General features: G+C 26.4%; 1 protein-coding gene across 3 annotated transcripts in view; it reads left to right on the top strand.

Moving 5' to 3' along the window:
* Positions 1–23,083, top strand: part of LOC107439175 (transcription elongation factor B polypeptide 3) — a 38,997-nt gene that overhangs the window by 9,463 nt on the left and 6,451 nt on the right. Inside the window, exons 2-12 of one of the 3 annotated variants that reach the window (XM_071187360.1) lie at positions 4,959–5,065; positions 5,718–5,774; positions 6,836–8,044; positions 8,917–9,025; positions 9,745–9,843; positions 12,117–12,170; positions 13,019–13,116; positions 14,181–14,282; positions 15,145–15,223; positions 17,757–17,972; positions 19,818–19,960. In XM_071187360.1, coding sequence (XP_071043461.1) covers positions 5,739–5,774; positions 6,836–8,044; positions 8,917–9,025; positions 9,745–9,843; positions 12,117–12,170; positions 13,019–13,116; positions 14,181–14,282; positions 15,145–15,223; positions 17,757–17,972; positions 19,818–19,882 — 2,067 coding nt within the window. In that variant the 5' untranslated portion in view covers positions 4,959–5,065; positions 5,718–5,738 and the 3' untranslated portion in view covers positions 19,883–19,960. Of the gene's footprint in view, positions 1–4,958; positions 5,066–5,717; positions 5,775–6,835; positions 8,045–8,916; positions 9,026–9,744; positions 9,844–12,116; positions 12,171–13,018; positions 13,117–14,180; positions 14,283–15,144; positions 15,224–17,756; positions 17,973–19,817; positions 19,961–23,083 lie in introns of those variants that run through there. The other 2 variants (XR_011638165.1, XM_016051663.3) reach the window with 2 other exon arrangements.

The raw sequence follows: 23,083 nt of genomic DNA, 5'->3' as shown, positions 1-23,083 counted from the left end.
AACATCTAAGCTTACATGATATTAAATTCCAAAACAAAAAATTGTCTTTTGTCAGACATCAAAAATGTCTCAATTTGAAATTCACTCTTTTATAAAACATATTGAAATTGGAAGAATCATACTACGCACCGGTCATATTAAAACCGTCAAAACTTTTATTTCTAAATTATTTTAAGGTAACCGAATACTTTCGAAAACCGAACTTCGAAATGTTAAATTTCGATTTTTTTTCATTTTGATTTTTAAAATTTTGAAATGTTTAATTTTTTAATTATGTCTGTTTTAGATAATGCATGGATGCATTTTAAAAATGTATGTACTTACTGAAACATGTTTTTTCTTTAAAGCTTAAAAAGTTTTTTTTGTTCAATTTTTGAGGAGGGGGAAGGGGGATTGGATTGGAAGTTGTCGAAATATGCAAAAAACTTTTTTTTAAACTCTTAAGTTTTCTTTTTAAAATTTTTTTAAAAAACTTTTTTTGCTTTATTCTCTAGGGAATTGACCTAGCATTCGAAACAGTAATAAATTTCAGAATTCAAATTAAATAATTAATATCAAATAATTATCAATATTATTAAATATTGTATAATCAAATAATTTTTCCGCCCGTAGGGTCAACAGGGAGGGAGGTTTATGAAAAATTAGAATGCAGGAAAAGTTAATACGTCTTTCAATATGTCTTTGTGGTGATATTAAATTTCATTGCAGGACTGAAAAAATGCAAGTGCCCACGCAATCTTATTGATTCTTAAATAAATTTATTTATGCAGACGACATTTTTAGTTAAATCAGACACGGGAACATACTTTCTCTACATAAGCATGTCAATATTCTCCTGACTTATTTGAATTACTGAATCTCAAAATATAAAAAAAAAAAATTCTCAATTTATAACTGAAATGGCAATTAAATGTTATAGGGATAAATTTTTCAATGGGAAAACAGTAAAAATTGGAACAATTTATGTAAATACAGTTGTGAAAGTCTGAGCAAACCTATGTTTTTTCAAAGAATTTCAGAAGACATCGTATCAATCCAAAATTAAGTTATACTGGTCTCGTTTTCAAAATAAAGAACATTGTTAATGTAAGGAAGCAAAATTACATACTTAATCTATTCAGAAATATTGAGGAAGTTATTGGAAGAACATCGAGGAGCCCCACCCTTTGCCTTGATAAGACCTGCGTTTGAGGCATTTCGTTTCCACTTAAATCAACTGAACTTAAAATGCGATTCCCGCAAGTTTGAAGAGTTTTCCATAGGTCTTCTGTGTTTATATATATATNAACTTAAGCAGGGCTGATTTTGCTCCGGAAAAAATCCGGATTTCCGGATATTTCTCTAACCGTGATCCGGAAGTTTCCGGAGATTGAAGGTTCAGATGTCTCAAAAAATCATTAATCACAAAAGTTTTCGGAAATCAAATTTTCAAGGGTGGAACTTAAAAACGCAGTTTATTTTGTTTGTAAGGAGAGCTACTTTATAAGCTTATATTCAAGATTAATATTCATTTTTTATCAGTAAATAGTTATTATAATCATAAGCTCAAGAAAGAAAGACATTTGTAAATTTCAGTTACTTCTCCAAGTCATCATAGGTATGTGTAAAATTTTAAATATATTTTAAGTAAACTAAGAAATATTGAGAAAAAGGAAAAAACCTTGTTTAAATTTTTTTCTAATTTTTCGATTTAAACTTTTTTTTTACTCAAGAAATTTTCCGTAATTTTGACTTGGGCTCACAATCACTCCTGTATATACATACATATATATTACGCTTTGAAAGCATAAACATTGTAAGTTCGTAGTGTGGCCGGTGCTTCTTGAAAAAGATACAGGAAAATGCAGGAATCATAATATAATTTTTTTAAAGTAAGGGCCAGAGCCCCAGAATGACAACCTTACATGCTGGTGGATAGGTAGAGAGTAGCACATTTGACCTTGGAAAGAGGGTTTTTATATCTTTCTGGACAATATATTTAAATATTAATAAGTCTCAGTAGCGTGGGACTGATCAATTTCCCAAGCTACTAAAGCCACATCATCACATTTTTTTGAGATAATTAGATCAATATTATTACTTTCTTGTGGGAAAGGTTTCAAACGTTTGCGCGTTAGATGCAAGCACTATTTGTGGATTAGATTAAAAATATCATTCTTTTAACATGACAGACATATATATATGATTTGACAGACATTTGATTTAAAATTCTCTTGAGAGAGATCTGAATTTATTTAATGACATTGTTATAGTAGATTCGATCTTATACTCAAATTAGTTAAGTTTGTTTAACACATAAATGATGTGCACCAGGCGTGATCACCATTTACACTGGCATAAAATATTGAGTGTTATAAGTGTGTCATTAGATCGAAAGTTTTCCTTATAATAATTTATTGATTTAGGAAGAATTTGTAAAATAATAAATATTGTACATAGTTTTTTTGAAAATGGCACAAATAATCATTGTTTAAATTTTTAAGTATTCAATGATGGGAAATAATTGGTAATGAAATTAAATAATAATTTTATGCACTAAGGAGCAAAAAATAATTCAATTTTTTCACAAATATAACAAAAAAACTTGTATCATTATCGTTTTGTGTGTGTTAATTTGTTTAAATTGGAATATGTTTTAAACGTCGATTAGTGATAAAATTGAGAATTTTGATTGCAACATTATGGAAACAAATGTAACTTGTTTTGTTATCAGATACAGAGCTCCTGTTTAAATGTTAACTTTCTAGCTGTGAAGAAATTAAACATTTTAGCTCAAATGCGTGTTAATTTGTCGAAAATATCGATTGACGATTAATTCTATATGGAAATGAATTCTGCTAGTAACGGTAAAGAAATTATTTAAACTAATATTGTCAGCATACTCAGAACTCCAGTTGATATTAAAGCTCTCTAGCTAGTCAGAAAATTGATAAATTGAGAATAAATTCTATTTTCGAAAAAGATAACGTTAAAATTCGTTTGAAGTGGTTAGGAAACTGTTAAAACTTGTATTCTCATTCGCCCTTCAATCAAGATGTGAGGGCTCTAGGTAATCGGAAAGTGAACACAGTATCGCGTCTGTGGATTGTACCCACAGACGTAACGAAAACATGATTTTCTATACTGCGCTGATACGTTTAAGACTGAATTCTCGAAATTGGTAAATAAATCTTGAATATTTGAAACTATACAAATAGTAGTAATTAATTATATTCTTCGTAAATAGAATAGGCTTTCTAAGGTTACTTGATTTCTCCACCCGCTTCACTTTCCCCATATCCATTACCATGTTTTCCGTGAAAATTTTTCCCCACTCCAGTATATTCCAACTTAATGAAATCTACCGCCATGGGGGGAGGAAAGAATTGCCGTAATATTTGGAGCGGAGAAGGGGAAAGTGTAGAGAGTGGGGAGATTGCATAACTTTGAGATATCAATTCTATTTACTAAGAATATAATTAAATTTACCTAATATTAATTTTATGATGTGTAGACGTGACAGGTTGAATTTAACAATCTTAACATATTTAATATCTTTTATTAAATTTGCAATTGAAATGTGTTCTATAAGTTTTATTAAGGTTTATAGCCCATTTCAATTAATATTAAAAACTTTAATTACAAGTATCTGGTGACAAGAATTATTGTCAATTTTGAGAATGACCCATTAACAAAAATTTAAAAAAAAATTTCATTCACAACGTTAGCAATGTTTTCAAATGGCTTAGATGTTCTCAATCTTGTATCAGTGATGTTGAAAAATTGACAAAAAAAAAATCGAACATTATCAAAACAACACACAGTTTAACATCTAGGCACTAGCTTCCACCACTAACAAGCAAATTGCTCGAATTTCATGGTATTTTAACACTAAATTAAAATATGTAATTGGTTTTAACGGCACTTGAGGGATTCCCAAGTTGAGACCAAATGATAGCTTATGCTGCATAACAGTAAGAATAAAAAATCATCTCTCATATTGTCTTTGTAGCGCATGTATATGTATGAAAAAAAAAGCATGTGTATCTTTCTTTAAAGAGTTTCAAAACCTTTATGATTTTTTTAGTAAGACTTTTTGCTTATTACTTTTAAATTATTAATCTATTTTTGTCCAATATGTTTTTCTTTTGATATATTTTTAAGTTTAAATATTTTATTGCATTTGTTGAAATATCCAGTACAATTTTTATTAATCATATTAAAGAGTATCTTTTGCATAATATAAATGCATCTATTATTTAAAATATATATAAGACTTTTGCAAATACAGTACAGAACCCATTATCCGGAAGTCAGAAAACCGGAAAACCAAAAACCGGAACGAAATTCGATAAATTTTCCCGCCATTTTTCTAAAAAAAATGTTTTTTTCCTCATAAGATTTTAGGATTTTTCTTTCTTTTTTGAAAGATGTTTACCTCACCATCATTTTGGAAATAATCATTAGTGTATTACTTCATCGTTTTTTCTTCTTTTTAAGATTATTTCCCAATACATATATTTTTTTAGTTGGGTTTAACAATAAGAAAACGGCTTTTTGTAGCGATTCAGAAAACCGGAAAAATCAGTTATCCGGAATAGCGATGGTCCCGATCGTTCCGGATAATCGGTTCCCTACTATAAATCTCTTTGAAGAGCTTTTTTATTTAAGCATACTTTAAAATGCGCGTTCAGGAAAATTGACTGATTGTTTGATTCTGTTTTTCAAACTACTCCTTATAAATATTTTATTTTTAAATTAACTAGTAAATCAAAATAAATTTGCATTGTGCTAAGTCCTCCATTTGTATGAATTACTTAATACAGTATTTTTAATTTAGTCTCTTTTTTCAAAAGACTTTAAAGGTCTGCAGTTCCTTTTAAATGGTTGCCACAGTTTCTATAAATTTATAATAATGGTTTTAAATATTTGTTAATGCTTGTAGAAATTTAGTTTTTCAAATATCACTTTATTCTTAGAGATCTGAATATGAAGAAGATCATTTAAAATACTCCATTTGCAGCGCAGTCATTCAGATTCTGGGTCTTTGCTCTGTAATGCCTATGTTTATTTAGTGTTTAAAAAAGTAAGAGAAATCCCAGTTTCAGTTGTTAAAATTTAAGTTTAACACTACTAGAAAGATACATTTTATCTTGTGTTCATGCTCTTAAATACATATTTAAAGCTGTGTCTATTTTCGTGAATTGGCATTTTGAGCTATTTCCATGCATTTCAAACTATATTCAATTTCTTAAAAGGGCATTTTAAGCTGAATCCAAAATAAAGAGCTCACTGATTTGTAACAGTTATCTGTTAGAAATGAAAATAAAAGTTTTACGGAATTTATAAAATTATCTTGGTCTTCATTATAATTGAATTAAACACATACCTTATCCTGCCTCTAGATCTTTGTTATAAAACCTGATTAAACAAAGTAAAATTAGCATCAAATGATCTTTTTTTGTCCAATTAATTTGAGATTAGAAAAATAAAGTTGATGATTTGTCAGATTTTGATAACTTTTTTTTCTCTCACTTTAACATTAATTTAGAGCCTCTAAAATGTGCTGAATTTTGACTTTCTTTCTTACAAGAGAACTCAAAAAAATGTATTCAAAATAGATAAGTTTTACTTAATAAATGATAAACTTATTATTTTAAATCTTTGCTTTTATTTTAATATATAAATATGTTATAACAGTTTCAATAGTGTAATAATATTTCATTATTTTCTTACAGATTCTACGAATCATACACAAGATGTCTAAAATTCCAATAACAATAGAATTGCTTCAGGTAATAATTGTTTAAAAAAATATTTCTGTATCATATTTAATGAATTTCTTAATTGGTGTTTGAGAATGTTGCTGAACATTAACATGACGATAATGTAATTTTGATACCAAATCCATGATTACTTATTGTTCCAAGTGTTTTTGAATGTATGCTTAGATTTAATATTTACATCAAATATTAAACATATATATTTAAAACTGTTTAAATTAATTACTGCTAAATTTTACATGTACTATTATGTGTATGAACCAGAAGTTATCAAAGAATATAATAAGAAAAAAGTTATTAATATTTTTAATTCAAAAATCAAGTGAATAGGATAAGATAGGATTAGATAAAATTTCTATTTTTTTTTTCCAATTTAAATTAGAAATATAAGGATATATCCCATAAACTTAGCTAGTTTTGTGGTCTGCAAGGCAAACAATAAGTTACAGAATATATTAACATTTATTTAAATTTAATTATCTTTGCCTAATTATCTTAAAACATATTTCTAATGTTCAGGGAGTAAAGTGATTATTAAATAATAGGATATAAAAATAAGATTTTGAATGGTAAATCTTAAGTATATATTCAAGCGCATTGATTGTTGAAGCAGAAAAAGTGTTTTAAAAATTTTGTTTATCATTATACATAAAGAAATTTGTTTTGTGGCACTAAATTACTGCTTTTGAAAGTGATTAAGAGATAAATACTTGTGTGGTAAAAAAGTACATAAAAATATAAGTTTTTTTGGTCAAATATTTTGAATCAAATGTTTTGTGGCTTACCTCTTACCTTCACTTATCCCTGGAATTAAAAATAACACAATTCTTATTCACCATAAACTACCTACTCGTTACAGATTGAGATAAATAAACATATGTAGTTAGTGAAAGTTAATAAAAAGTAAAATAAAAAGATTGAACTTAACTAGGTGATTAATGTTAATGAAACATAATAGCTTCCTTCATGTAGATAGTATGTTAATAATATCGTTATTAAAGTTTTATAACATCTATATGTCAAACTCATTAAGTTCTGTGAGAATTTAATAATTTTTAAACTTTGTTTTTAAGGGTACTGGAGCAGGTAAAATTATGAGAGTTATGGCAAAAAAGCCTGGAAATATTGGCTCAAAAGCTTCTTCTGTGTTGAATAAATGGAGAGATGTTGTAGCCAACTCGCAGAAATCAAGTGACCCATCTTCTTTGAAAGAAAACGATCACCCAAAAGCGATGCTACATCACTCTAGTTCCAAATCACATCACAAGTCTGAAAAAGAAACTAAAAAATCTGAAAAGCATAATGAAGAGAAATATCTTAAAAAAGAAAAACATAGTAAAGATCTACATTCTGAAAACAGACATAGCAATTCTGAGCATTCAAAGGAAAAGTTAAAAATGCTTTCTAAGGAAGAGAAGCATTATAAAGAGAAACATTCAACAAAAAGACCTTCAAATGAAGAACTGGAACACGAATTAAAGAAAAAGCATGCTAAGGAAAAAGATATGAAAATAAATTACAAAGTTGAGCATTCTAAACATTCCATCAAACATAATGGGGAAAGTCATTCTAGTAAAAAGAATACAAATAAAAATAAATTAAGTTCTCCTTCTAAAAGTGAAAAAATTTCATCAAAACACTCTTCTAGCTTTCTACAGAAAAACCTTTATGATGAAGATGATGATTCTGATTCTGAGTATGCTAATGCATTTTCAAATAATGAGCAAGAAGTTCCTGCTTCCAACAATTTTGAGAATGCTCATAACAGTGATTCTTCTTCCTCCTTTGAATCTTCTCCTAAAAAGTCTAGAACCTCTGAAACTGATTCCTATAAACCAAGTAGTGAATCAAGGACACATTCAAATAAAGATTTGAAAAGTTCTAGTGATTTTGAAAAGCTTTCTAAGAAAAAACTTGTGAAAGATGGTGAATCAAGTAAAAAGAGTTCCTCTAGTGAAAGAGCTAAAGAGGAAAGAACAAATAATAAATCTAAGACCAAAAAAACTGTTAAAAAAAGCTTAAAAATGTTATCAACTGAGGAATTTACTTCTTCAGAAGCCACATTCGAAGACTGCTTAAGTTTTAATGATATTGTGCCCTTAAAGAAAAAGAAAAATTCAAAACTTGTTTCTAGTTCTTTGTCAAAAAAAGTAAAAGAAATTTCTAAGGATATTGAACATAGTAGTAAAGTGAAAAATTCAAAGGACAGTTACTCTTCACCCATTCCCAGTGAAAAAGAAAAGAATGATTTGAAAGTACCCGAAGAAACAGCAGTAAAATATGTAAGTATCTATGGTTTTCTTTTTCTAAGACAAATAAAAATTTATTCTAATTTTAAGCCTCATCAAACATTTAAATTTAAAACAATTGGTTAGAAAAGGTTCAAGCTAGAAATACATCATCATAAAAATTGCGGGATTGTTTTTTCTTTTTGTAATAATTTTTAATCAAAAACAATTTACAGTGCATTAATTTTTGTAATAAAAACAAATATAACGCAGATTACTTTTTGTTTCTAATCTGCATATTTTTTGACTGAGAGATTATTTTCAAAAATTTGAAAAATAAGATTTTTTTAATATGTGGTTTAAGTTCTCATATGAGAGGAAAGCAATTTTAATACACTTAATTCAAGGATACTTGTAATTTTACACTATTAACAAAAGATTTAAGTTTTTACTTAAAATATTCAAGCTGTCAAGCAAAAAATAGTTTCTAAAACTTGCACACTTTTTATTGATTTTAATATTTTGACAGAATGAAGTAATAGTCAGTAATGATAGAATTAAGTAATACCAGAAAAATAATGCAGGTTTTGACTTCCACTCTATCCAACTCAACATGTTTGCTCTGTTAATTCGATTAACAGTAATAGTAGCTATATTAAACATTGCAATGACAGAATATATTTTACTAAACTGTGGAAACTACTTGAGTTGTGTCTGAAACTCTGTATTTCATTTGTTTCTCAATTATCGAGGAGGCTTCCCTTGATGAACAGAGTTTTATTCTCTATCAGGTATGAAATGAGTGACTCTTTAAGTTATGATATTGTAAATTTTTTTAAAAACCTTTTTGAAAATAAAATATTTCATAAATTGGTAACAATTTACTTATGGTGCCACACATATATGAACTAAATATTTCTTTGCAGACATCACCAGAAAAATGTGTTGATATAGCATCTACATTACCACAGACACAACCAAATTATAGGCCTCTTCCACAACGAAACTATGATTTCAGTCCCATAAAGAAACGAGGTAACATTAAATTCTTGTTACTTTTGGAAAATGTTTTATTTCTTTTTAAAAATGAAATCTCAACCTTAAGCTTGATATACAAATCATAATTTCAAAATTAGAACTTTTCTAATTTTTTATAGTTTTTGCTTGGTGTAAAAAAAATTGTTATACAGAGATGAAAACTCATATTTAAAAATGTGTTGACAGATTCACATATTTATGCTAATTCAGTATTTCTTCTAAATTCTCTTAACTCAAATTTTGTCACAGGCATGCAATAGGCCTAGAAGTATTTATTTATTGTCCAAAATAACAAAAATATTCGAGAAAAATTTTAAAATTCATCTTTTAAATTCTGAAATTCAAAAGAGGAAAATCTTAAGATCTGTTTACTTTATTAAGTATAACTAGACCTCCAGCAACTCATACTTATTGTTAAAACAGTAATTTTGAATTTAAGATATAATACAAACTTCATACTTATCTAAAAACAAAAATAGAATAAGCAAATAAAATAATATGCATTTAACTATTTGATAAAAATTTGTGCTTTCTCTGAAATGTAAATTTTTTTTAATGAAAAACAGTATTCAAAGTATAAAAATAAATAATTCTTAAGCCTCATATCTTTTTCTGTTTTTTTCTTCTTTTAAAGTGAAAGGTATAGAATGTGCTGAATTTCTTGAACTTTAAATAAGAATCCTTTTTTTCTAATATTTCTTAATTCTATTTCATAGAAAACATGTCTAATGAAGATGCCATAAAATTTACGTCTTCCCGCAAGGAAAAAACTGCAGTATATTCTGGAAGAAAAAATAAGAGTAACTATTTAACAGGTAAAGTATCTAAAACTTTCAATTGAGTTGATTTTATATTTTAATAAATTTATTTTTATGTATTGTAATGATGGTTATCAATTTAATTCACTGACCTTATACAGGGTTCCCACTGTCTGAAAAGTTTTTAAAGTTATAACAAAAGTGACATATATCTAGATGTTTTAAGCTATCAAAAAATAATATTTAATCTAACGGAAATACATATGGGTGCAAAAAATAATTCTAGAATAATTTCGTAATTCATTAATGAAAGATAAATTTAGGCATTTTTCAGTAGTTCTCAAAAATCTTAGCTACCATTCATTTATTTTTTATAAGTAGTGGGAACCCTGTTATAATTCATTGCCCAGAACTCAGTTTAAAGTTAGGGTCTCGTTTTTTCCCACAAAACAAACTTCCTTTTCTTTATTATTTAACAGAGAAATGTTTCTCAAACAGGAACAAGAGTCTATCTTTATAAGCAAATTAATTAGTTCAGACAATAATTTAAATTACAGAATCAGCGAAAGAAAAGAATGTAATTCTTCTGAATGAATATACTATTTTTTTATGGACTCAAATTTTGAATCTTCAAAAATCAAAATGTAATTACATATATGGTCATAATAGTTCATTTGGAAAGCCAAAGATTCTGACCCTTTAATGTTAATTTTACTCTAAATTATTTTTTATACATTTGTTAACTTTTCTCCAAAAAGAGTTCTATGTAAATTTTTATTTTAAAAATATATAATTATTTAAATTGTTAGTATTATAAAAAGAAACTGATATTGGAAGATGAAAAATTTTTGCAGAATTTTAAGATGTGCTAAATGTCGAAATTCAGAAAAATTGGATGAATAGTTCTGGAGACATTAAAATCTATAATACAACTTTTGAATTTTTCTTTCTAGAAACCATTTAATCAGGTTTAGTTGCATTTTGAGTTTTGATCGTTAAAATTATATAGTATGACATGATTTAAATTTTATGTTTGTTAAAATTTTTATTTATAACTTAAATGATTGAATAAGATGTCATTTAAGTTATTAGCAAAATTTTAATCACAAAGATTTATGTCTAACAAAGATGTCATCAAAGAAGCGAGTTCAAAATAGTTGTATATTTTTAATTTAAAATTTTTGATTTCATGAACTTAATTTTAAAAATTTTTCTCATATTTAAAATTGTGAGCAAACAGTTTACAAATTAGGATATTTGTTTTAAAAATGTAGGAAAAAATGCAATAGATAAATAATAATAAAAATATACCTGTAGCAGTTCAAACTTTTAGCTACTCTTCTAACTTATTTATTGGGAGGAAGTTATTTTCATTTGAGGGAATCTGATTTTGTGCAACTTAATTTGCTTGTTAAAGGTGAATCTCTTGAACCATTTATTTATTCAAATTTTTTATTTGTTTTAAAAATGTAGGAAAAAATGCAATAAATAAATAATAATAAAAATATACCTGTAGCAGTTCAAACTTTTAGCTACTCTTCTAACTTATTTATTGGGAGGAAGTTATTTTCATTTGAGGGAATCTGATTTTGTGCAACTTAATTTGCTTGTTAAAGGTGAATCTCTTGAACCATCAAAATTACTGCTTAGTAATGTGAAAATATGATCATTAGCTGAGAAGTTATAAGTGTAATTCCTTTATTTCTCCCTGTACACGTATAATTTTCCAACATAAATATTTTATCATTGCTTATTTTAAACTTTATTAGATTTTTTGTGGATATTCTAGAATTTTCATAATGATAATTCAAAATAATTTTTAATTAAATCCTCTTTGCCTTTCTTCAACCTTCTGACAGTTTTTAAAATGGTCAAATCTGGGAGAATATTTCTCCACTATCCACCATTTCTCAATCTAATAGTTTTCCTGTGTGGGTAAGACTGCTGGTTGAAATGAGACTTGCAACGTGTTTAATAACAATAGAGTTAATAATTAGCAAATTTCCATTTTTTTTAATTTCAGAGCTTCTTATAATCTTAGATATATAAATCTGTTATATTAAAATGCCTGTTGAATTAATATTAATTTCTACCAGAATTCAATTTTAAAAAGGAAAAAATTGCTTACCTGATTCTTGCTGAAACTCATTAGAGTTTCTCATATTGATATTTTATTTATTCAAATTTTTTTGTACATTGAAATTTCTCTTTTGAACTATGTAATTAAAGTATATTTCAGTATTTACTTGCTTTAAATATGAGATGTTAAAAATCATTTATTTATGCCATCATTATTATCTAATCATTATATTATCATTTTTTTCATGCAGCGGTACCAACTTTGTTTGAATGCTGCACAAGGGTTCTTATAGAAAATATTGATGGTAAGTTTCTCAATCCTATTTTAGAAACTGAATACTATTCAGCATGAAAGTATGTTGGCACATCAATTTACTTAGTTACAACTGCAATATCCTTTAGTTAATGTGTAAATCTAATGCTAGTAAATTAATTATTTGAAAAGTAATTTTACGTGTGGACTGTTTTTAGGAACAATTAGATCAAATTTCTCTTTTATTTAGCAGTTAAAGATTGCAATTTAAAGACTATGGAATGGCAATGATCATAAAAATCAAATTAGAAGGAACTGGCAGAAAATATCTCGGAAAGCAGTAAACAGTTGAAATTAGTAGAAACTTCAGAAACCCACTATAATAAACCTATTTTTTCTAGTAACTTACCACCGCTCCTATAACATTGAATTGATGTAGGATAGTACTCATTTTTTTCAAAATGTTTACTATCTTTCTCTTTGTACTTCCTATATTTTTATTATTAATCATAACTTTTTAAGTATATATTAATGAAAGAAAAAAGCCAATGAATACTTTCTTCTGAATAAAATTAAGATACATCGATAACATTTTTGTTTTTACTAATATTTGGATGTGTTTGTTGAGCAGTACCAAATATCTACCCTTTGTTTAAAAGGATTTTATTCTTTGTTACATTCTAACCAGTACTCTCTCTATACAAATTTATGTTGAAAAATAAATTATCTTATGAAGTCTCAACATACTTAATTAAATAGGCCATTTTTTCCTATGTTTTTAAAGAGAATATAAACAGAAATAAAGCCTTTTGTAATAACCTGCTTTTTTCACAAGTTGTGATAATTATATTGATGTTGTTATAATAAATGCTTCATTTATTTATTTTTTTTAATTTTTAGACATTGAATATATGGGTGAGATCCCTTATTTCCTCTTAGAATCAATGCTTCAAAGATGCACTCCATCACAGTTATACAGAATTGAAGATTTTAATCCTGTAAGAATTATTCACTTGAGATATCTGTGTTTCACATTTAAAAAATATCTAATTATCTCTCTATTGTTTACATTACTTTTCTAAAAAATTATGAGAATTTAGAAGATCTATAATTACCTAATATATATATTAATTGAAATGATTAACAATTGTTATTGTTTTTAAATTATAATTTGAGACTAATGGTAAATTGAACTACCAATAGACCAAAAGTTTTGTTCGTGCTATCACATTTAAGTTGTCATATTTGAAGAATTTTTTCAGATTTTAATTAATCTTTACAAAAATTTAACTTAATTATAGTGTTGCACATTCAAACACATATTGAGCAGAAATTGAAAAACTTCAGTTGAATATGCTATTTCTATATATTGAATTCACAAACAAAAGAGCTCTACTTATTTTAGATAAAATACAAGTAGTGCTTCAAAAAATTTAGAAAATCTTCAGTAATTCCATTTTAAGATTTATTGTTTAAAGGCGTTGTTGTGCTCTAATTTCATTTCTAGACCTTTTGAAAATGTTTTTTACTTCACTTAAATTTGGATATGTGCATAGAAACAGAAATTAAAAAATATATATATAGATAACAATTCTTTCTTTGCATTGTTGTAAACATGCTTTTTGATGATATCGAAAAATTAAATCAAACTTTTTTAATAGTTTTTGTCAATTAAAAATTGGACATGAAAAAATTTTAAGCTTAAATGGACTTCATTAAGTTTAATTTATTTTTACGTTATTTTTGGTCTATTCTTAATAGTATTGACAAAAACTAGATATTAAATCATGGATTAATGAGTATCCATTGTAATGTAAAACTAGCATTATACCTCCACAAAAGTGATACAGTTAGGAATTGACATAAAAAAATTTACAATTTGTATGAATTAATATATGCTGTTATTGCGATTGCTGCAAAATGTTATTTGTGAATTAATTTACTATATATCTATTTAATTTGAAGTAAAGAAAGGGCATATTTCATATAGGTGGAACTTGATTTTCAATAGTTATAATTTACAATAAGCATGTTTAATGTTAATCTTGAATTTTTATTCTAGTACTTATTAGAAGATACTAATGAACTATGGGAAGTTCATTGTAAAAGGGACTATCGCACAGCAAAACCTCAAGAAAATGAAACTTGGCGAGAATTATATTGGGTATATGTTAAAGTTTTTATTTTATATTGATATTAAATCTGCTCTATTACTGGTTTTCTTAATAAATCAAGACACATGTTAATTTCATTTTTTGTCTTATGTTTTGCAAAATTGTTTTTTTAGATGCTACAATTTTAAATAATAAAAATATGAATTAGCAATTAGCTGAGACAAAAATGAAAAATTTACTTTTTGCAATTTTTATATTTCCCTTCACTTGCATGCATTGATTACATAAAAATTACACATCAGGAATGGATTTCTTTGGAATGTTCAAGACATGTTAATTATAAAAGAAAAAAATTTCAAAATATACGTAATTTTGACATAATTTTTATTCTGGTTATCTGATTAAATTTTATTATTAAAGTCTAAAATAAATTAGTCGAATAGTTAAAAAAGAGCAACAAACAATTTAATATTTTGATAAGGAAATTCTTGATAACCTATAAAGATTGTATCCAGTACAAAATTCTCATGTAATAGACATAAGCAGTATAAGTTCCTTAAGCCAGACTGCTACCAAGTTTTCCCAGTTGCCCTTTTTGTCGCTTTTCTACATTTAATTATGTTCCAAAATGTGTTTTTTTCCCCACTTCTTTTAGTTTCTGTTTGTAATTGTACTATTTTGTTTCTTGTATTTATAACAATGGTTCTTCTATAGTAATCAAATTGTAATTAACTATGCATTATGAAATTTAGGACTATTTTAAATATTATTAATTTAAAGCAGCGATTTAGTTTTATTGCAGTGATATAGTTTTATTTCTCTCCTTAAACTATGTGTATTTGTTTATCTTTTTGTGATATCAAACTTCTGGAATTCAAAATCCCTTTTACTTATGCTTCTTTCTTCAAATAGCGCTCGCATGATGAACGTGAACAGCGATTGAGAAGTGTAACTGCAAATATTTCTGCCTTGATTGCTAATTCTAATCCAAGTAAGAAATTGGTTGCTTGCAAGTAATATTTTTAGTATAATGTTTCAGAACCATTATAATTTCCAATATAAATTATAATGTTTCAGAACCATTATTATTTTCAATATAAATAAAAATTTTGACTTTAATTGCTAAGAGTAGATAAGTTGAAAATTGAACAGTATTTCTATTTTGCTCAGTGTTCTTAAGAAATTGTTTTGAGCAAAGAATGCTGTAAAATGTAACTACAAATATTTCTAATTATTATTCTGAGTTATAAAATATGTATACAGGGGTCTGTTTAGAAGAAATTTGGGTCCATTAACGGACCCTTCACGAAATATCTTTTCATAAAAATGGACCCATCACAAAATATTTTAACTTGAAAACAGACCCTTCACAAAATGATTTATATTTTAATCAGACCCTTCACAAATTTGTTTATCTTCATCATTGTTTTGTTTATCGAATAAACCCTTCCCCGGAAGGGCGGGGGGAGGGGCGAAGGAAGATTTTGTCTTCAGCAGACCCTTCCTTTATTCATCTGAAATAAATATTCGGCGTTCAGCAGTATAATGCTAAATACCAAATATTTTTATGTTGCATCTCAAATATAGTAGCATGCTGTTTATTTTTTAAAATTTAACTTTTTTAAATTATAATTTTACAGTGTTGAGCATAATCTTGTATGTCTTTACAATTTAAAAACTCCTTGAAAAAGTTTTTTGCAATAACAGGACCCTATTTGCACAAATTCACAAAAGCCGGACCCTTGTTGAAAGAATGTGACTTAACGTTTATTTTATATTCACGAATTATGAGTAATTTTTTCATAATTTTACAAAAACGGACCTTTCACAGACCCCTGATATACATATATATATATACGACAGTCAGTATTTTTATTTTAAGTTATTCAAAAATTATGTTCTCAAATTTTCGGTGCTATTGCTCCAATAAAAATTTTTTTTAGTTTTTATGGATAACTTCTGAAAAATTTTAATTTCTAAAGAATCGAAAAAATCTAATAAAAATTTCTAAAAAATCGAACTTAATAATTCTATGCTATTTGCTGTATTTCAGTATCTTTTCAAAATTATATTGCATGAATGTTGCTTTTATTAATAACTTCACAATGACTTTCAACATAAAAGAAAACATTAAAAATATCAATATGATAGCCGTTGACAGTTGTAGTTAGTTCATCTGCTAAATGACATTATACAGATAGCCTTTTCTGTTACTAGCTAACAAATAACTAACTTCTTCCCACAAGCTGGAAGAGTTTTGTAAACTTATTAAGTGTGATAGTTCAGAACAAATATAGTTTTTGTTCATATATTACTAAAATTAGGTAAAAACAGAGATTTCCAAGAATCTTTAAGTATGTTTCTGTTGAAAAGATATGTTCTTTATCTGTTTACTTTTTACAATCTTTGCCTTTTTTTGTGTACCTTCAATATTTCAGTACACGATAAAATAAAAAGGGTTTGTGATTTGCACAAATAATAAGAAAGATAAAATATCTTGATTAGAATAACATCATATTAAGCTCTGATTAAAGTAGGTAATGTAATTATGCATATTATATTATCAATTAAAAAATGCATGTTATATTATCAAAATAATGTAATAAATACAAACTACTTTGAATAAAGTTATGCTTTTTAAAGTTAAATTTATAGAAAAAAATCTAAGATAAAAGTTAGTAAAGCTAATCTGAAAATCTAATATCTGAAGTCAGTGGCTTAAAATGTGTGTTGAGTTTTAAAAATTAAATATTTCCAATCTGCATTAACTGATTTTCTGCTATTTTAAAATAATTCGTAATTACTTAAAAACTTTTTGAATCTTTGCAGTTATGTGCATTTAATTATCTATTATATTGTATGTCTTTCATTCTGTTAGTGTGTCAACAACACATATCTTATAAAATTTTTATTGTGTAAAAAAAATTTTTGGTGTATTTCTTGAAATGGTTTCCAAAGATTTGACTGAGTTCAAAGTTCTTTCCCTTTGAAAGAATGCTGAAAAGACGGCCACAGTGCATTTCTTTCAATTTAATTCTATATCTATTAAATATTTCATTTTAAATTATGTTGAATTGAAAACCTTATTTTAATTTTGAAATGGGAAGACAAGATTAACTTTCTGAAAAATACCTTTGATTTGATATTAATTTTCAAATGCAAATTCTATTGTGTAAGAACACACACAAAAATTACATAATTACATCTTCTTTAAATAGACTAAATTGTTTCAAAACTTATTTTTTAATTTAAAACTTTAGTTATTTGATTTAATTTTTAATCAATAAAATATGCACTGACCTTATTTAAATAACACATATAGGTCTATATAGTTAAAAAATTATTTTCAAACTTAATTATGTGTTACCACAACTACTAGAAAATACTTAAGACTTACTCCAATATGTATGAAGCTATAAACAAAAATTTTTGAAACATTTAATAAAATATAAAAATTTAGAATTAGAAATTAATATATTTAATCAGATTATTTTTTATTAATTTTCTATTATTCTTTGTTTTAGCTCGAAAGGCTAAACTGGCATATGTTGATTCTGTAGTTAAACCTCCTCGCGACGTTGCACGTAGGCAAGCAAAGCATGGAACTGCTTTACCAACAAATCATACTGTCAAGGCTGGCCCTGCTACAAAAGATTGCCCTAGACCAACAGCTCCATCTATTAACTCAGCAAATTCAGCTGCATCAACTAGTCGTCCACGAGCTGAAGCCAAACCAATGAGTAAGCATAACACTAGCCTCCAAAGTTTTGGTGAATGAGACCAAGTATAGATTTGTTTAGGTATTGGTATTCTAAAAAGTAGTTAACTGATATATCCTCAAGACATATAAAAAGTTGCCTTAGAAATACTAGTTAATATAGTTTTGATTAAAAAGTTTTTTATAAAATATATATTAGTGCATTGCAAGAAAACCCTTTTTAAGTAAAAAAAAACTTCTACATAATTGTTTTAAATTTTCCAACTAGCTTTCCCACTTTTATTTAAAGTCTAATATACAAGAAAGCTAATGACAAGCTATTCTTCAAAAATAGTAAAATGATTATTAAAATTTATTTGATCTCACCTCTGAAAAATATTTGATCCGCAGTCTAAAGAGCAGATAAAATCATGAACATAGTTACTACTGTCTAATCAATGATAACCAATATTTACTCTAGAGAGAACAATTATTTTAAACAAAAAGAAATTTATTTGGCATTCTTTCTCTTTTTTCTTTTTTTTTCATTACAACTGAAAAGAATATTTGAGGTTTTATGTTTTAAATATACACATCCAGTCATTAATTTTAATCCAGTCATTTTGTTTTTTAAATTAAGTTTTGAATCCAGTTGCTTGTCAGCAATAGAAACAACTCTTTTGCCTATATAAGTTAGTATAAGAAAATAATTGTGAGAAAAATTCTTTAAACTTCAAGATATTTTGGGACTTAAAGTCCTATTTGAGTGTGTAGAATTTTTAAAGGCTAAGTTAATGTTTTTACTCATTTATGAAAACTTAATTTTTTATAACCTATAATGGCCCATTGTTTATTTTTTATTATAACAGTACATCCATTTTTTTCCTGGTGATTACATTCCAAAAAATCAGTCTACAAATTTTATAAGATGTTTGAAACAAAGACAATTTGTTTATATTCTATATTATAACTAAGTTTATAAGATTTTGATTCTTAATAAACATCTATTCTCAACCTATTTATAGAATAAGATGTCATTCCTTCTACTGATTCAAATTATGGTGCGAATAAATTAAGGAAAAGACTTAACTACAATGACTCACTCATAATTTAAGTACTTTGTCATGGTATCAAAATTTGTTTTAAAGTTCAATTAAGAAGCAAGGCAAACTAATTAAGCAAACCTCTTTCTTAGTTTTTATGTGCATATAGAAAAAAAAGCAGATGCATTTATTGCAGCTATTAATTTTTAATAAATATCTATTAAGAAATTAATTGTAACAATTTGTAAATTTATTTTGTAAAACCAATTGCTTTTTATCATATGACATCAAATCACTTAGCAATTGCGATTCCTTCTCAAGTTCGTGTGTAATTGCTAAAACATATATTAGGCTTTTATAATTTTAATTTAGAAAGTATCAATTACCTCTGTAAAAGCAATATATATATATATATATATTTATTTAGCTTTCTTAAAGCTTTTTTTTTTACTTACAATTAACTTTTTTTAGTTATTTAAAAAGAAAAACCTAAAAATAATAGGTTTTAGATTTGGTCTGTTACATCCAATTTTTATTAGTAATATTAAAATTTGAGCATAATAGTTTATGGGCTAATTGAGTTGAGTGATGTTATGAAATATTAAACCTAGCACGGATTCTATGTTTGTTTTGCACTGTTTATTTGTATGTTGTATTGTATAAAATTAAAGCAATGAGAAGAAAAAAAATCTATCTCCTTCCAAGTTAATAATTTACTATAAATATTCCACTAATAACATTGATATTAGGTTTTTAAATTATGATTTTAATCTTCAAAAAAATTATATTAAGATATTTGATTAAAATAAGTGCAATTTTCAACAATTTAATATTTTTCTTTTCAGAACCTAAAATAGCTCCTTTAATGGCTAAAACATTGAAGAGTATGAAGAAATGCTTTCGCCGGTGAAATAAAAAATAAAGAAAGAAAAAGAAACGATTTGTACATATTAGTGAAAAATACATTAAAATTTATGTATGTATTCAACATATATTTTTATTTATTGTAAACTATTCTTTACTGTTTTGTTAGGAATTTTAAAAAAAAAAGTTTATATAAATATATAAAATATTAAATTCATCTGTGATATGATTTATAATATAAAATAAATTAGGAAAGATATAGAATTGTTACGTCTGTGCCATATAAATGAACTTCAAAATTTGTAATAAAGTAAGTTTTAAAAAAAATGATGGAAATGTCATCTTGTAACAAATAATTAACGACATTTGGTTGTTTCATTTAAAATTTATTGGGTATCAAGAGAGTTTTGTCAAAAATTTATGTTAAATTTAGTAGCTTATGTTTAAGCACAGCTTCCCAAAATATAACTCTGATAACCAGGGTTGGTTTTAAGCTTGATGAGACTCAATACTTATAGGTAAAAGGGCCCCTCTATATTTCAAACATTGTGTGTGAAAAAAAATATATCTTATCTAATTAGTTTAAAAAACATATTTAATATTTAAGAATTTTCTTCCTGTTAGTTAATAGTTTGTTGAATGCAAAAAGGAATTTAAATTATGCTATAAATATATATAAAATGGGCTGCTTAATGTAGTTGGAAAACAATCCCCCTATTTGAAATTTTTATATCACATTTTCTTTTCTTATATTCTTGTTGTGCAGTAAATAATTACAAGGTAATTCTTCATGAATTGTTTTTTTAAATTAGTGGAAATAAAATTATTGGAAAACCCATTATCATTTAGACTTCTCCTTAAAAAGCACAAAAGCTATTTAGAAAGTTGCAAGAAACTTCTTAAAGTGTAAAGATATTCAAATTAAGACTTTTTTTTATAAGTTACCAAGTATTAGTAAAATTATGAAAATGTTTTTAAATGCCTTTTGCAATATAATAGCACTGCTTTAAATTCGTAGAAGTGCTCTTTTTTTTTTGTTCGTAGTTTATTGCCGATCCTCTTAATGTCTGGAAGTTTTAAACTTCACTCATAAAGATGAGTAATTGAATGATCTAAATACCTTTGAAGTTATAAAACAATTCTCTTATTGTGTCTTATGAAATTTTTTTTAAAAAAATACCCAAAATTGTCCCATTACTGTAGGGTAAACCTTACAATAAAAAATAATGATTTCTATCATTTAGCTCAATCAACACCCTGAAACAGAGACAGTATGACACATGGCATGTTTACAAGTTGGTGGCAACATTGGTATTTCAGTGGCACAGGAGAAGTACCTATTAAATTACTTTCCATCATTTACACTGTATGCAAAAACATTTTAAAAAAGTTGTAGGAAAGACTTAGCATAATGAAGTATGCGTGTTGTTATTAATGAACCCGAATTATGTTGCAAATTGTGAAAAATTTGCTGTGTAATACCTTTGTTATATACAATATAATGACTTTGCTGCTAAAATTCAATAAGTCTCACACTAAATGGGATTAATACATGTAATTTTTAATATATTTTATTAAATATATGTAATTTGAAAAGTAAAAAACTTATTTTGATAAGTGTTTTGAAAGGGATACTGTTTATTAAGTGAAAAAAAAAATTTATATAATTTTAATTGTAATGATAATTCCAAATTTTCATACTAGAAAAAATTAAAAACATCTAACATAAATTTCCTTCAGAGACAGAAATTTAAAAAATTTAATCATAGGTTCTGAAAGCAAGTAACTGAAAGATATTAGCCTGTACACAGTTTCACTGGTCTGTTTATGTATCTCGATTAGATTTTTTTTTTAAAAAAAGCGTTAATAAATTGAAATAAAAAATTACATAACAAAGAACATGTTAGGTCACAATTTTGATGACAAAAACGCAGACCAAAATATGAACAGTATACCATTCCTTTACAAAGATTGTTGGTTGAAGATCACTGCTAATTATTTTATGGTGGTTCCAGTGAAATTTTAGTAATGTCTTACCAATAGACTGCAATTAATTTTGTGCCCTGATTATCTTAAATTTTATTACTAATAAATTATAAAAGGGTGCCCACTTAAGTCTTTGCCTTGCCTCAATATTAAACTAAAATATATCAAAATTTTGTTATTTCCATTTTTTTTTAAAGCAAGCTAAAAAAAAGCAAATACGGTAACACATTATAGTACTTTAGTTTGTAATCAAAACAGTGGTTTAAAGATTATTTTTAAGAAGAAATAAAAGCACTCTCAAAAATTCACCTGCAAAAAGTGTTCCAGTCACGGAACATAAAAATATGCCCGCAAAGCTCTCGTGGACATTAAAAATATTGGTCTACTAGTAATTTTTTTATTAAATGTATAGCTAATTGAATTCATTTTGTGCTCGTAAAAGATATCTCTAGTTTCGGCCTTGGCGTTATTGAGGCTCAATCAATTTGTCAAATCAAGGCAAAGTAGTGAGTCAACAGATGTCAAAGTCTGACATCTGTTGAGGAATGAGAGGTGCAAGTTCATTCTCTCTAATGCAGATAGAATTGTTGTTTGTTACCAGCTGGGTTTAAACCCAGCACCTTTTTCACAATAACCTGTAGCTGTGACTATCATGGAAAAGGGTGTACAGTGTGCAAAATAAAAAATGGACCACCCTGAATAACTTTTGATCTAATGATCGTATCTTCATATTCTAGGATTTAATCGTAAAGGTTCGAGGGGGTGATTTCAATTTTATTTTGCCATGTAAAATTACACCCATTAAAATAATGCAAAAAATTATATATCTTGCTATACAAATTTTTTTCAACCATTATTAAAGAAAATAATAAATATTTACTTAAAGTTATATTTTGCTTGGAATTATTTTTGGATAATTGAATAGTATAATTGTACGCAAAATTTTTTTAATTCACTTAAAAAAGTTTTTGAGATATAGTGAAACATGCAAAAGATGAAATTAGCATTTAAGGGGCCCAAATTTTGGACCACTACTCCTGACTAAATTATGGGGACCATATTTTGGAGGTCAGAAATCAGAATCTGTTTAAAAAAAAGATATGTTTATTCAGAGAAAGTACTTTTTTGTCTGATTTCTAAACTTAAAATATCGTCTACATGAATTAATTTTATAACTGTCGTTGAACAGCAAACCCCAAGTGTTCTGGTTTACGACTACTAATGTTCAACTACGCACCCTTGTAATTTTAAACCCAATCCA

Source organism: Parasteatoda tepidariorum, chromosome X1 (genome assembly GCF_043381705.1).
Source record: "Parasteatoda tepidariorum isolate YZ-2023 chromosome X1, CAS_Ptep_4.0, whole genome shotgun sequence".
Classification (NCBI taxonomy): Eukaryota; Metazoa; Arthropoda; class Arachnida; order Araneae; family Theridiidae; genus Parasteatoda; species Parasteatoda tepidariorum.
Note: the sequence above shows the minus strand (reverse complement) of the source record. Positions and strands in the feature narration are given on the sequence as shown.